This window comes from Anser cygnoides, chromosome 4 (genome assembly GCF_040182565.1).
Source record: "Anser cygnoides isolate HZ-2024a breed goose chromosome 4, Taihu_goose_T2T_genome, whole genome shotgun sequence".
In the NCBI taxonomy this organism is placed as follows: domain Eukaryota; kingdom Metazoa; phylum Chordata; class Aves; order Anseriformes; family Anatidae; genus Anser; species Anser cygnoides.
The window spans coordinates 17590514-17605717 of record NC_089876.1 but is presented as its reverse complement, the minus strand read 5'-3'; the positions used below and the strand labels follow the sequence as shown (position 1 = coordinate 17605717).

Below are 15204 nucleotides of genomic sequence, written 5' to 3'. Positions count from 1 at the left end.
TACCACATCTCACTTTAACATAATTTGTTTTTATTATACTCTGATCTTACGCACAGGATTTCCTGCTAGTTATTCTCCAGGCATTACTCTTACCAAGTCTGCCCTTCTGGGTTACCCCCAAATAGAGTAAATATTAAATAAATACTCACAGCAATTGCAGAGAAAAGAGTCCTTCAAATAAGCCTTTTGGAAGTTCTGTAATTTTATTGCCATAAAGGACACTGTACCAGGAAATAAAAAAGCAAACAAAGCTGTTATTATGAAGTTTATATACAATGCAATTTTGAATATAATAATAATAATAATTTTTCAATTTTCCTGAAGGGAATTTAACAGCAGTGACTTAATACTTGCAAGATCCCTGTGGTACTGTGAGATGGCAGGATCACATATTTTCCCAAAGACATGCCACACAAAGATCTCTCAGCAGAACCAGCACCTCACTGTGCGCAGCCTTACCAAGGGACCTCTGTAAGTGGATTGCTGTTTTTAAGAATAAAAACTAACTGGGGAATAAACAAACTCTTTGATTTCCTTCAACTCTGCCATGAACATATTTAAAAGAAAACATACGTTTTTTTAATGTCCAGTTGTGATACAATATTCAATTATCACTCTAACATTCTGAAATTATTTTTACAGCTTTCAGTATTGATTGAATTTATATAAAAATCCTGCAGAGCTAAAAATCCAAAATAACTTCAGTATAAGAGTATGAGAAATTAGCTTCTGTTTCCACATGTCAAACAGATACCTACAGTGAATTGAGTGAACGTAAGCCCTGGAAAGCATCTGGAGCTGTTTCAGAGATCTGGTTATTGCTCAGGTCACTGAAATAAATGAAAGTTGCTTCAATTAATTCAAGCTATTTTTAAAATAGCAAACATTACAATAATTCATAATTAGAATTAGCTGTGGAAGAGAGAGAGAGAAATTAAAATACTTATGTGAGACACTGCTGAAGAATTTGAATATAAAACCACCAAAATTGATAGTAAACTGAAACAAAATGCATGATTAAAAATAGATCTTTCATATGCTTGAAAAAAAAAAGACGACTGAAAAACATACGCTTCCGAATTGCTTAAGTACCTTTTATAAACACTTTTTTGTTTGAAATGACCATGCGACTATACAGCCTCAAAAATATTCCAAAATGACAGTGGCATATCCCCAATGATTTTATCTTTTTATGTTGACTACAGCAACGTGTTGCTTTTATGCAAAACCATAATAAATAATTTTAATGCTTGGTTAAAACAAAACCAAAACAAACAAAAAAAAACGTTATTAATGGAACAAAGATGCTATATGGTATAACTAATCACGCTGTTATATCTGTTAATCTTCCAGCAGTCAAACTTTCTTAAATACTCACACATTGATGGAAGTTCCTCTGTATGATCTTGAACTGATTTTTTATATATATATATATATATGATTTTTTATATATATATACATATATATATATGTATGCATGTATACATATCTATATCTAAATCTATTTAGATATATCTACATATCTATATCTCTATATAAAATAGATAAAATAATAAAACTAAAATACCAGGTACTTACATTCTTCGAAGCTTTTTATATGGTGAGAAAGCTCCAGGAGGTATGACCTTGATTGAATTTTGTTCTAACCGTCTGCAAAACAATTGCATCAGCATAAAAAGACACACACACACACACACAAAGAAGCCAAAAAGCAACCTAAAGCCATAACAAAACAGAAAGGATTGTCATTAATAAAAAACACTGGCTTTGCTTTCCTTTTCAGTACGACTTTTACCTTGAGAAACAAAGTCATTTAATTTTGATTTTTATTAAAAAGAAGTAATCTATTTTTCTCTGTTCTTTTAACTTATAGGGTATAATGTTGTAAATGAAAGCCCAATCTTCATCCTGAATATAAAGAAAGTTTATTTCAGAGCATACCATTTTTTTTTTTTTTTGGTAAAGCTTAATCTAGACATGTCATTAAAATACTCAAATTTGAGTTAGTGTTATTTGACTCCCAATTTATCATTCACATACAGCAATTTTTATAGTAAATTTTATTTAGAAATTTCTAAAGAATTCTGTGAGTTAATCAGTCTAATATGTAAACCATAAAAAATGGTGAAGAATGTTCCTATAGAACAAATAACATATGTTGCTACCTGCAGTAAGGTAAATGCCTTATTTTTCAATGTGCACATATTATTTCTTTAGATACAGTATGTAACACCTTTTCTTTAAGCTACAATACTAGAATTACACAGCTACACATAACTTCTTGAAACAATTTTTCTTATCTAAAATTTTAATTTATCTTGCTGGCTATATTTGCTTTGTATGCATACTGAGTGTATGCATACTGAGTGTGACTGAAACCTGACACACTACAGAGTATGAACTGGCTGATGGAAGCAGTTTTCCAAGAATTTTTGAACATACAGAGCTTTGCCTATGGGAAATCTATGCTGATACAGACCTATAGTGCATTTGCCAACCCGTCAAAACAGGCCCAGCAATAAGCATGTTTAAAATAGAAGCGACATCACATAATGCAGTATTTCATGGTTATCGCTGAAAATAAATAAATAAATAAAACATTCTATTATGTAGACATAAAAGATTGAAACTATTTATTCTAAAAAAAAAGTACAGCAGGAAGAGGCAGTATTATTCAAACATACATCTTATGGCTATCTAATAAGCTTGATATTTTCCTCTTCCATGGACAGGTATCAACTTACTATGATCTATACATATAAGGACAATACCGTTCTATTTCACAGAATGAATCATAATTGTAGAAATTACTGCTCTATTTGAAAATATTCAGACATCAATTTAGAATTTAAGGGTAAAAAGCTTTTTTTAGTCTAGATGGAGGAATATTACTTTTTTTTTTTTTAGTCCTATTAACACTATTCTGTTTCACTTTTCCTCTGCTAAAGAGACATATGAATCTGTATATGCGAATAACTAATAAGCTCACATATGCACTTTGAGTAAACCTTTACAAGAAACTATTCTTATAACAATTATTTCTTTTTGTAAAGTTCTCTAGAGGTCACAGTATAGCTGGACAGAAGAAAGAATTTTTGCTGCCGTTATGAGGTTTTGTTCAGATGGAGATATTCATATATTTAATACTCAAAATCTCTTAAGTCTATATATGCTTTGTTCTTGACTGGCGTATAAAGAAGCCAAGAAAGAAAGAAAGAAAGCCTCTAAAAAAACACTTCCTAACACACAGAAAATCTCACTTCATCAGCGCAGCTTAAGACAGGGGTCATATTTTAAAAAGGCCTTAGCTAGGAAAATATTGTCACCTTGCTACAGTTTTCAGGTATATTTTAAACACCGCAGAGAATCCCATGGTACCAGACTGTTAACTTTTTCCATAAACAGGATGTTCTTTCACACGTTTTCCTCACCTTGGCTGAGCCTTTTGGATGTATGAAACACATTTTGCATCAGATCAAGAGTACTGATGGGCTATGAGGGGACAAGGTCACTTTTTTCCAGTAGACTCGAGTAAATGTAGAAAGCAAACATCTGAATAAGTAAAAACCTGCTTAAATTAAAGGTCAACACCAAGTTACACTGGAGCCAAGTATTTTCTATTCTTATGCTTCATTTTTAGCTGAGTTTCCTCAGGAAAGAAAGATTACACATGTTTTTTTTCTAGATAGTTTTCTACTCAGCTCAGGTCACAGAGAGGTAAAAGCTCCAGATAATAGATTTCTAGACCTTTCCTTAAATTAGCAATGGGAGGGAGCTGAGAAGCCAAACTAATCCAGCTATGAAGGGAGTGGCAACTATCCATCCATTCCCATTACACACACTATTCTGCAGCAAAAGATTGCCCAACCACCAGGAATAGCCTGGCTGGACGTTTGTCAGGTGTGCGGCTTTGAAAATCAGCCAAAGGACCTCTTGCAGAAGGAAATGTGTAGGGCATACACAAAGGACTGGAAATGGGTGGCTAAAAAGGGACAGGAATGGATTAGGCCATATTACAGAGGAGGACTTGAATTGCTGGAGAGAGAGACACTGGGGAATCATGCCTGTGTGTGTATGGGAAAGACAGATACTGCAGTGGCAATGGTCTTGCATCAGTCTGCCACAAGCCTCATGTATGAATATTGTTAGTCCACGATGTACAGGCTTATGAGCTAGTGCTGGAGGACTCCTGTTCACTTTCACTTATGTTTAAACATAAAATGCTCTTATTTAGACACGATATGGCATGTAACTTGAGAAAGACAAAGTCTATTGTTAAGACAAGAAGTATTTTCCAGTTTACTCTTTTAACCTAAAAAATATATTCATTCTATAAATGGAGGTAAACTTGCAGGATATATGTATGCCATTTGATATAAGAAGATGAAATAGCAGATTTCATTTATAGCTGCCCGATTTGTCTACAAATCATATGGGTCCAAAACCTGAAGAAGTCCTACTCCAATACATTTCTGAAAGCTAATTTTCTAGCAGTTGTAATAAAGGGAACTATCAATTCACTGGTGGATATGTAAAATGAACTCTATGTCAACTTTACCTAAGATTTCCTTTTAGTGAAAAAGCTACAGTCTAACAGATAGACTGTGTAGTACTAGGATAAATTTACAAGCTCTTCTGGTTAAAGAATTTGTTATAGTAGGATCATCTAACTGTCTTTTATTAACTCATGCCAAAGTGTACGCACTGGAAGACATGATATTTTAGAAAATGAGATTAGCATAAGAAAGGGAAAATAAGATTATCTAAATACAGAAGAAAAATCTTTTATACCCTGCTTTGTCTGTAAAGAAAGTAAATCAAATTCACATTTTCAAGCTCTGTTATCCTCTAATCTTCTGCTTTATCTTCCTAGAATCAACTGAATTTCACAGAGTGAAAATTTGCATCCACCATTCCAGAAAATCTAATTAGATATATTCCAGGGTCACAAAGCACAGATAAAATAATATCTAAAGGAAATTTGCATTCTACTGATAAAGCCCATAGTAATTAAAAACTCTCCTTTATATTAATTTCTCATATTAAATGAAACATTTTTAATTGTGGAATAGAATGGGTTGTAGTTATCTATTACTGAAAAAATCTGCTATTAAGTGCTCACAAATGACATGGCCTGAAGTACCATTATATTAGAGAAGAACAAAAAGCTAATATCAGTATTTTTCCATGAAACTTGTATTAAATTTTGTGCATAGCATTGCCTTTCAAAGTCATCCCAGAAGTCATTCTTTTTTATAAATGATCATCCATGTATCATAAACAGTGCCTTGGTGGTTTCTTTTTCAAAAGCCACAGTCAATTTTAGTAGAATATTTAATAAGATAAGATAATGGAGGAAGACAGTTAAGTACATGCTTCATCAAAGCGTGCACTGCCTCATGTATAAGAAGTACTCTGCCCATCACAACTCAAATGCTAATTAATGCTCTTAGTATTAAGTCTCCTGCTCCTTTTAGTGTTTCACTTCAAAGAAGTCCTGCATCAATACATAAGTGTTTCAGTGTCTTTTAACACTGCCAAACTAGTTGAAACCTTTGAAACCTTGTTTGAAGACCATTCCCTAATCTCTCCTATTTAAGAAATTTACTGTGAATATTTCTTTTTCTAAATCTTTCCCCCTGGCTCATCCCTGCAGACACCATAATGTACAACCACCTACTATTTTAAGAAACAAAGGTACTTCTGCAGTTGTGATTTCCAGCCTAATCAAATCAAATCAAAGTAGGTCCCCAGTGAGTAGACGGATTCTTCCCACCGTGTCCCCAGACAGCCTTGTGACACGTATATCCCTTGACACTTTCCAGGAGGATGCTGTTCTCTGCTATAAGCCTGCAGCACACCATTAGTGATTACTACTTCCACACTTAGAGACAGACAACATGTTTATTTATACTGTCACTTTCAAAACAGCTTATTTTACCACTGTAAGTAGTCATTTCTATGAAAGACTTCTGCTCCCGGAAAGTGGCTGTAGAGAACACATAGTTCTCTACAAAATTCTTTCTTTCTTTTATTATGCATGTGGGGTACAACATACTAAGCCTGCTCAGTAGAGAAAGATACACAATTTATACTGCATAGAGATGTGCTACACCCATGCAAACATCTTCCTTAAGATAACGTTAATTTGAATATGGAGCATCAAATTAACCACGTTTTATTATCAAACAATCAGGACGTAACATCTTGTTTTACGTAAATTTGGTCAAGTTAGTCACTTTAGCATTTAATTGATCTAAACTCTTCATTCCAGCATCTACTCATTTACAAAAAGCATGTAAGAAGATTGTCAAGAAACCCCAAAAGAATTTTCTACTACAGAGAAGAAAGTGTAAGCTGTGCAATGAGTCTGATGTATTGCACAGATGCTGATTATACATGGTAATAAAATTGACAGCTCTTCTTTGCATTTTCCCCATCTGCTTTTAAAGTAAATGGCAAAAACAGCTGTCAGAAAACAGAAAATAGATTTCAGCGATGGGATTCAGTGCAGCTTCTGAATCTGAAGAACTGCAATATGCAGCCAACACATCTCTCATCATATTTAACATCTGCCAGGTTTTTGGTTGTTGTTGTTTTTGCTTGTTTGTTTTTTAAAAAAAGGAAGGAGTAATGGTCTCCCTTTGCTAAAGAAATCCTTCAGGCTATCAAACTAAGTACCTTTTTTTTTTTTCTTCTTTTTTTTTTTTTTCCCAACAACTGCACCTCCAGAGTCCTTTTATCCAGTAAATGTCTCTTCTAACTTCAGCAGCAAAAGAATTCTGTTGAAATCTGTGATATCATCCATGTCTAACAAAACAGAAGATGTATTTTGAATGACTATATTACTTGGACTTTAAAATTTCAGTCTCTAATTCTGTGTATTAATAAATCTGTTTGACAGTTTCCTAAATATTTGCATATAAAGAATCACTGTCAATGTTGCCCTAAAGCTTGCCAAAATGCGAACATCCAGTCTAATTGTTCTATTAAATATTTCCTCAGGGAACTGACTGCAAATGACAGACATCTCCATAGTCTGCATTACATCAAAAAAAGTAACAAGGATTGCTGTACTAAAGCCATTAAAGAATTCATCACATTTAAAAGCAAGTCCCAAACCTGCATTTGCTAAATTTTTCATCACAGACAAGGCCATCTCATGCTCTGAACCCTACAGCACCATTGACGACGGTAGGCTTTACATTCCTTAATTGTTACAGATTTAGGTTGTAGGCAAAATGCACCACTTCTTAAAGAATTATTTGCTCAGTACTTTAGTATCTGTCAGAGTGTGCCTCCTGTGCAATTAGCCTGAGTCACCTAGAGTCAAGTTAAAGCCTCTCTAATTAGCCTATTTTTGATGAGAGCTGTTACATTACAAAAACTACTTGAGCTCTTCAGAATAACTGTGTTAAGTTCACAAAAATAAATGTAATCCTGCTACATTCTTGGTTCATCATGAGTGATGACTCATCAACCTGCTTGGGAATCCCATTACTCTGTGTGGCTGACAGTGTGGTGGGAGTCCTCACTACCTGATAACACTACAGGAGCATGCACCATAAATTTACCACAAAAAATCTACATATTTTCACTGAGAATACTTCCAACAGGTGTTTGCCACTTATGGGACCACGTATTTACTAACGTTTAAATAATGAAGGCAGCATTTTTTTGAAGGTAAAACACAACAGCATAAGAAGTTGGTTGGACTTGATGATCTTGAAGGTCTTTTCCAACCAAAATGGTTCTATGATTCTAAGTTGGTATGTTCAGTTTCTTTTACAGTAACTTCAATCACATTATTGCTGAGGAAGAACCATATGTAAAAATAAAATCTAAGAGTAACGACGCCTCTGGAGTGTAGCACAGCTGTCAGAGAGCTATGAGGGTTTTTCTGGAAGAGCTGGATGGGCCTTCTCCAGCTTCTCTTCATGCTGTATAAAATATTCATTTATAGCATGCCTGACTTATTTTCTTTCTCTTGGTAGAGTACGTAGAGGTCCCTCAATGTACCTCAGTACCACCAGAAACATGCACAAACGTCCCAGAAGTGGAACAATGGGGTGTTCATTCTGGCCAGTATCGACTTCCAAAGTTTCTGGAAATGAGCACTGGGGTTGTTCCTCCGTTTTGAAAAAAAAAAAAAGCAAGTTGGCTAAGGCCACAAGACATCTTCTTCTATTTCCACCTTCAAGGAAGAATACCCTGCCACTGCACCAGTTCCACCACAGGGTGCCATACAAATTCAAGAGTGAATCATAATCTCTTCTGCTTAGTGTGCTGTGTGATATTTTACATAAAGTTTCACACATAAAGACCTCCTCCATATTCTTTGGAATAAGTTTCCTGTGCAGTTGCTGTGTTCTGTGTCTCTGCATCTTCCTGACTGTTGAAATTACTTTTGTCCTGTAAATTTAATTAGTTTTTAAGGTAAGACACAAGAGTATGAAGAAAGCCAAAGATCTGAACAATGGTAGCATAGAACGCATGCTAATAAAGAACAAATTAAATATTCTACCTACAGAAAACACCGTGTCTGAAAACTGAAATAAGAAATAAAAAAGAAACAAAACCATAAAGCCACATGATTTACCAGTAATTTTCCGATTAGGGAGATATTTGAGTAAGAGCATGACAAATCATTTCTCTCGTGTGTTAAGTGGACATGTTTAGCTGTCAAAAAAAACCTAATCTATTAGCTTCAAAACTTCAATCTATTTCTGTCAAATGGAATATATTTTAAGTTTTCCCTGAGAAATATTAAGGTATGAATCCCAAACAGTTAACAGTAATTCGGTTAAATCTGTGTTGCAAAATTAAATGCATTGGGGTAATGAAGTCAAGTACATCAGTAGATTCCTTTACATAATTTTAATTTTTCACATTTATTCAAGACATTGCCTTGAAGAGAATGCATTTTCCATTACTCTCATGCAATTGTTGTGTCTTTATATGTATGTGTTACATAAAAGATGTTAAGATTTTAGCAAATTTCTTCATCTTTGATAAAGCAAACGTTATTTGTTTTTATATATTGCAATGGGCATAAACAGTAGTTTTGCTAACTAAAAAGACCAATGTTTTGATTTAAACTAGAAAGCAGAAACAAATACAGCCATACAGTTTCTAGTTTTGGCATTCAAATGTTAGAAAGCTCCACTGAAAAGAGCAAGCAACTTTATCTTGAAGGCCACAGTAATTAAAAAGTCAGTGACTTTTCACTGCACTGAGTTAACAGAGGTGAACTGTTAAAATTCCTGATTAAAATTCTGTATGTTTTTTTCATTTCATACATTATATGGTTTAGGGTCTTTTTTGTCCCTTCCGAAGACTCACATTAATTATACAACTGTTGCTTAGTTAACAGTGGCAACCCCCTACTCACCCTCCCTTTCATCAAACCTTTCTCTTTGCTATATCACCATTGTAAGGATTCCTATCCTTCTAATAATAATAAAAAACAAACAAAACAATTTACTCCTTCCTTTGATTAATTAAATGTTTTTCATGTTAACAAAAATGAAGAAAAAAATCAACTTAATTCTATGCCTGATTGCTTAAATAGTCATTTATACAAAGCTGTGGTCATCAAAGCAGGTCATTCCTCTCCCCCACTAAATCAACACCCTCAGCAGCACTTATTGCAAATGTATTTATTTTCTTTTATTCATAACACTACTGTAAAGAAAGAGGTTTTATAACCACTTTGACTGCTATTTCAAGCCACAGAAGAGAAAAGAAAATCAGAAGAATGTAAGAAGAGCATTTTCATGAGGTAGGCTAGCTCATTAATGGCTTTTTGGCCTCTCCTTTTGAAATAAGAGCCTGTCACTCACTCACACCGTTCTAAGAAAAGGTACCAGTACATTTAATAAAATTGCTGCTGGGTCACCATTTGTAAGGTTTCTGATAGTCTGTTTGAACATATGCCAAAAAGTCTCAATTTGAAGGAAACCAGAATTATTTCTGCAGACCTTTCAAAGAACTTGCATGCGGAAGGTGAATTCTAAAATGAAACCAAGTGAATAGAGATTAATGGTGCTGAAAAACTAAAATGTGTAAGGAATGCCTGCATAGAGGCTGATAAATGCTATCACTGTTAGAAAGGCTATACTTTCTAAAACCAATTAAAGTAATAGTTTTGAACCTTAAGAATGACCCGTAATGTCTTTAATATAAGAGCTATATGACAAAGGAGGAAAGTGCTAGGTATATTAGACCACTTGAGTTGGTTGAACTCAACAGACCAAACATGACAATGAAAGAGCTTCCCACACAAATTTCTGTAAGAGGTATAAACAACAAATCTAAACTGAGTCATATTATGACTTATTATATTAGAGAGGGATTCTTTATCAGGGGCTGTGCTGATAGGACAAGGAGTAATGGCTTTAAACTAAAAAAGAGTAGATTTAGATTAGACATCAAGAAGGAATTCTTTCCTATGAGGGTGGTGAGGCACTGGCACAGGTTGCCCAGAAAAGCTCTGGATGCCCCATCCCTGGCAGTGTTCAAGGCCGGGTGGGATGGGGCTTTGAGCAACCTGGTCTAGTGGGAGGTGTCCCTGCCCATGGCAGGGGGTGGTGGAACTAGGTGATCTTTAAGGTCCCTTCCAACCCAAAGCAATCTATGATTCTTTGATGTTTCTAATGGATAAATACTATCTCATGATTTGAGATTGTCCATGAGACAAGGCTTAAGCAAGGAATACTAAATAGCAAAATCTTGAAGACTACTAATACATAATATATTTTAAGTGAATAGCTACTATATCGTGCTTTGCTTAAGTGAAAAAAGGCTTAAGTATGATGTATTATAAACCAAGTGTTTGAAAACTATTAATATGTAACATCTATTGTCAATGTATTTGGACTCACAATGTTTACAGTTACAGGCATTAAAATAATAGAACTATGGGAAGCATTCCCAAAATGTTTCCTGCAGGTCACTCATGATCTGAAACCTTTAAAGATGGCCTAGAGAGGTTACATTTTATTTCTGCGCTTCCTCTAGAATTAGTGGATACACTAAAACTAAGGGAGTCTTGGTGCTCAAGTGATCTTTTACTACATGGAATATGAAATACTTTACTCTCAAATAATATAGCATTGATTGGACCCACCATGAAAAGAAAAGTTTAGGTATTCTTATTTTTAGCTGTGTGCGAGTTTATTTAGATAATAAAGAGAAGAATTAATTTTGCAGAATAGGTATAACTGGTACAAATACAATTGTACTAAGCCAATAAAGATTAAGAATTACATTTACTGAGATACTGAATTCTTAATTTTCCTCTGAGCTTTATCACACCAAAAGGGAGAAAGAGAGAACCACCAAAGGCTTTATTCTCCTTCCATTTTCACTGACAGCTACTTGGAGATAAGCAGTCCTGCTACTGAAGGCATCTTCCCAAGAGGTACCAGGCAGACAATGCATTGGCTGATAACTGACTGCACACAATGGGAATTGCTACTGACTTTTGTAACTGTTGAGAAGCCAGACAGAGTGGTACAACAAAACCCTCTCACCAGCACCGTGATACTCGCTAGGAAACCCACCTGCACCAGGCTAAAACATTTTTTCTGCAGCTGGCTCTGGCTCCTCCTGCTGCCACCATCACAGAACACCTGCTCCCTCCTAAACCACTTCAGCTCCTCTTCCTCAGTGGCTGCAGCTATTACACCAAACTCAGACAGGGAGGCTGCAGAGCCGTGCAAGCACATATTCTGCCAACTCTGCTACAGTGGTACAGAGGCAGTAGCCATCAGCAGAGAAGACAGCTCCTACCGTCTTAAAATGTCATCCCCAAAAGGTTGTCCAGCAGAACTACCAAGATAATGCAAAGTCTTAGTATTATGCTCTAAACAGAAAGCCTTTTTCCTTCCTTTTCCTTGGAGTTAACACAGAACTTTGACATACAAACTTTTACTCAATTCAAACTGCAAATGTTCAATACTTTCGTAATTCAATATTTCATTTAAAGGACTTTTTGCACATAAATTAACTTCTTATATAAATAATCAACTCCCAGAAAGGAAAAAAAAAAAAAAAAAAAAAAAGGAAATTTGTTGAAATGGAACATACACATTAAAACCTGAAGTTTATTTATGTAAACCAGGAGGACAGAGAACAACAACATTATTAATACCACTTAGAATTTATGCAGCATTGTCTCACATGGACTGACAATGTGACAATGTAACAAATACAAAGTGTTTTGGTGCAGACACACATTTTATGTAAAGGAAGCTTGTGCTGGGCAAAGAGCAAGAAATCAAAGCTTCATAAGGTACTGAGGTCAAGCTTCCCACTGAGAGAACAGATGGAAGAAATGGATGGAGAACACCACAAAACATCAAAAAACATGAGTATTTGTTGAGGGCAAACTTCATAAGAACAACAAGAAAAAAATAACTGGATTATGGACTTTTAGAAACTATATAAAGATTATATTCTTACTAACCTTCTGCACATGTAAGAACAAAGAAAGAAAAAGCAGAAATGGATGGAAAAATGGTATCTGTCAAAAAACAGGGGTCAATTTTTTAGCAACTGTATACATTAGGGCTGACAATAAAGTTTAACCTTAGTCTAATAGGAAAAGTGTATTCACATGAGATACAATTAGGTAAAGACAAAATATAGGAAAGATGCAGACCACAGAGGTGTTTGTGGTCCATTGTGTTGGCTGAAGCATGACATGACAGCTTGGTAGTACTCAGCACTGGATTCTGCAAATACACCCCATAAACAGGTGATAACTATTACAACTGTAGGGCACAGAAAGTTGTCCAGACTAAGGGAACTTACAAGTACTATGGATTTTTCAAATGTTACTGTCAATAAAGTACATTTATAAAATCAGAAGAGAATACTCAGTTAAAAATGCAGAAGACGACTGTGGAAAAAAAATACTGAAAAGGTTGGAGAACATCTGGCCCATGTGAAATGGTAGTATAATGTCAATTTTCTTACGTTGTGCACAGGAATCTAATGATGGTGGTATTATAAAATCACTGAATAAATAATAATTTGGCTGTTAATTCTGTACATCCTTCAGAAAACTCAACAGGGAACCAGCTCACTTCTCTTTCCCTCCCTCCCAGAGAACTGGGGAGCTCCTGCCAAAGCACATGCTCAAAATTGTGATTACGATAATAAAGGCATGTGTGTGGGAACTGTGTAATGGTGGTGGAAATACAGTGCTCACTTCAGGTCTCTCATGCTCCATGTTCAGCAGCTCCTTGGCATTCTTTAAAGCTACTGTGACAGCATGATCTCATCTCTTCAAGTGCTTCTTTTCAATTACCATTTTGGCACAAATACAACAATTTCATATAAAAATAAGTGGAAAAAAAACATTACTGTATGTGATACAATCATTATTTCTAATTCAATTATAAAGGGTTGTTATAAACAATAGTTGCAAAGCACTTCTCTAAAAAAAAAAAAAAGAAAAAAGTTGTAAACACTTTATTGTAGGATAGCTTTAAGATAGGATCATCTGAACCTTTCTGTATGTTGAAGTTAGATAAAAGAATAGGAGACCGAAGTCTTTCACAGAGCAGCTTTAAAAAGTAACACGCAATTGGATTCAGCGTTCAGAAACATAAGGTGATATGTGGATGGAATAATGAAATTACATCTGTAAAATTATTGCTCCTGACAAAAACATCTAAGAAAAAAAAAAAGACCTAGGACTTTTCATGGTCATTTCAATGGAAAGTGTGCTGCAATGGATATTGGCAGTTAAGGAAAGAAAGTATTACAGTGCAGAAAGGAAACTAAAATGCCACCATATAACGTGATGTTTCACTGTCATCTGGAATATTTTATTCAACTTTGGTCAATGTAGGTCAAAAAATTAATAAAACCAAGAGTTAGGAGAGAAAGGAGGAGATTAATTAAGAAATCAAAGGTTTTGGCATCCAAAAAGATTGAATGGACTTGAAACATCTAGTTTAGAGAAGAGATGAATGAGAGTGACATGGAAAATAGAAGGTGGCAGGACAAATTATGAACCTTAATGCATATTCCTTCGTAAAGACAAAGAAAATTAATGACATTTTAAAAGACTATATTTAAAGCTCGAAGCTTTGGATCCCCGCCTCTCCTCCTCCAATTTATTAGCTTAAAATAACTTGAGAATTAAGAACACAGTAGATTCTAAAGAAGATTGGATGTTTCAAAGAATGAACTTTTTTTTTCTTTTTTTTTTTTGAAAGTTTCATGATTTTCCTCTCATTAAAGCAGTAGAGTGTAAAGCTTTCGCCATACAACCTTTACAACATGCTTATTTGCTGAAATCTCAACTCATCTTCAACCCATTGACACGGAAGCAGCAAAGATCAAGTGATTCTCATCAAATACTCACAAAATCCCTTACTCTAATTCTTCCACTGAGTTTGTCCCTTTTTTAATGTCCCTTATTTGTCTTCTTCTTTTCCTGTACATTTCTCTCTTTACCTTCCACTTAACTGGAAATTTTTGTTCTCACTGTGTGGTAAGTGCAGCCTACCACTGACTCAAATCATATTTCAATCCTCCTGTTTACTCAGAAACTAAATCAATCATAGAAGTCCAGTTCTCTCATCACACTGGTATTCACTGGTACATACCTGTTTCATTTAAAATAAATACTAAAATTTGCCTTTCTAATGCCCTACCTTGCCTTGTACCAGATTTTGAATATGTATGTTTATTTGTGTATTATTTATGAACGGCATTGACCGTGCAAAACACTGCAACCTGCTTTTTAATGTAAACAATACTTATGAAATAGATACACAACAGAGATATCAGATAGTGATATGCTGTAAACTATGATCTATACATATAGCACTGCACGCATATTATACATATTTATATGAACACCTATGCATACATATTTAGCAATATTAATGGATTATGGATCTCATCATGTGAAAAGGCCTCACTCTGGGATGTGAACAATGTGCAGTCTAGCAGGAAATATCCAGCCTCAGTTTGCAACCTATTAAATGCTTAACCAAATGCTGGACATGTTAAATGCTTAAAACACATCAGCATTTCTTACCTAGAACAACAGGTGAGCAGAAGACAGGATGATACACATCTCCATTCTGTAAATTCCCATTTGCTTTTGCCTCATGGTCATTTCTTTTGACAGTGAATTCAGGGTCAACTAGTAACTCCTATATCCTATAATTTCTTTGGGAC

At 34.8% G+C, this 15204-nt stretch overlaps 1 protein-coding gene across 10 annotated transcripts in view; it reads right to left on the bottom strand.

The window, feature by feature from the left end:
• The window catches only part of SLIT2 (slit guidance ligand 2), a 264142-nt gene that overhangs the window by 74741 nt on the left and 174197 nt on the right, over positions 1–15204 (bottom strand). For all 10 annotated transcript variants that reach the window (XM_066995708.1, XM_066995705.1, XM_066995709.1 and 7 more), the window contains exons 10-12: positions 1579–1650; positions 759–830; positions 150–221 (exon numbers count right to left, since the gene is read on the bottom strand). In XM_066995708.1, coding sequence (XP_066851809.1) covers positions 150–221; positions 759–830; positions 1579–1650 — 216 coding nt within the window. The remainder of the gene's footprint in view (positions 1–149; positions 222–758; positions 831–1578; positions 1651–15204) is intronic.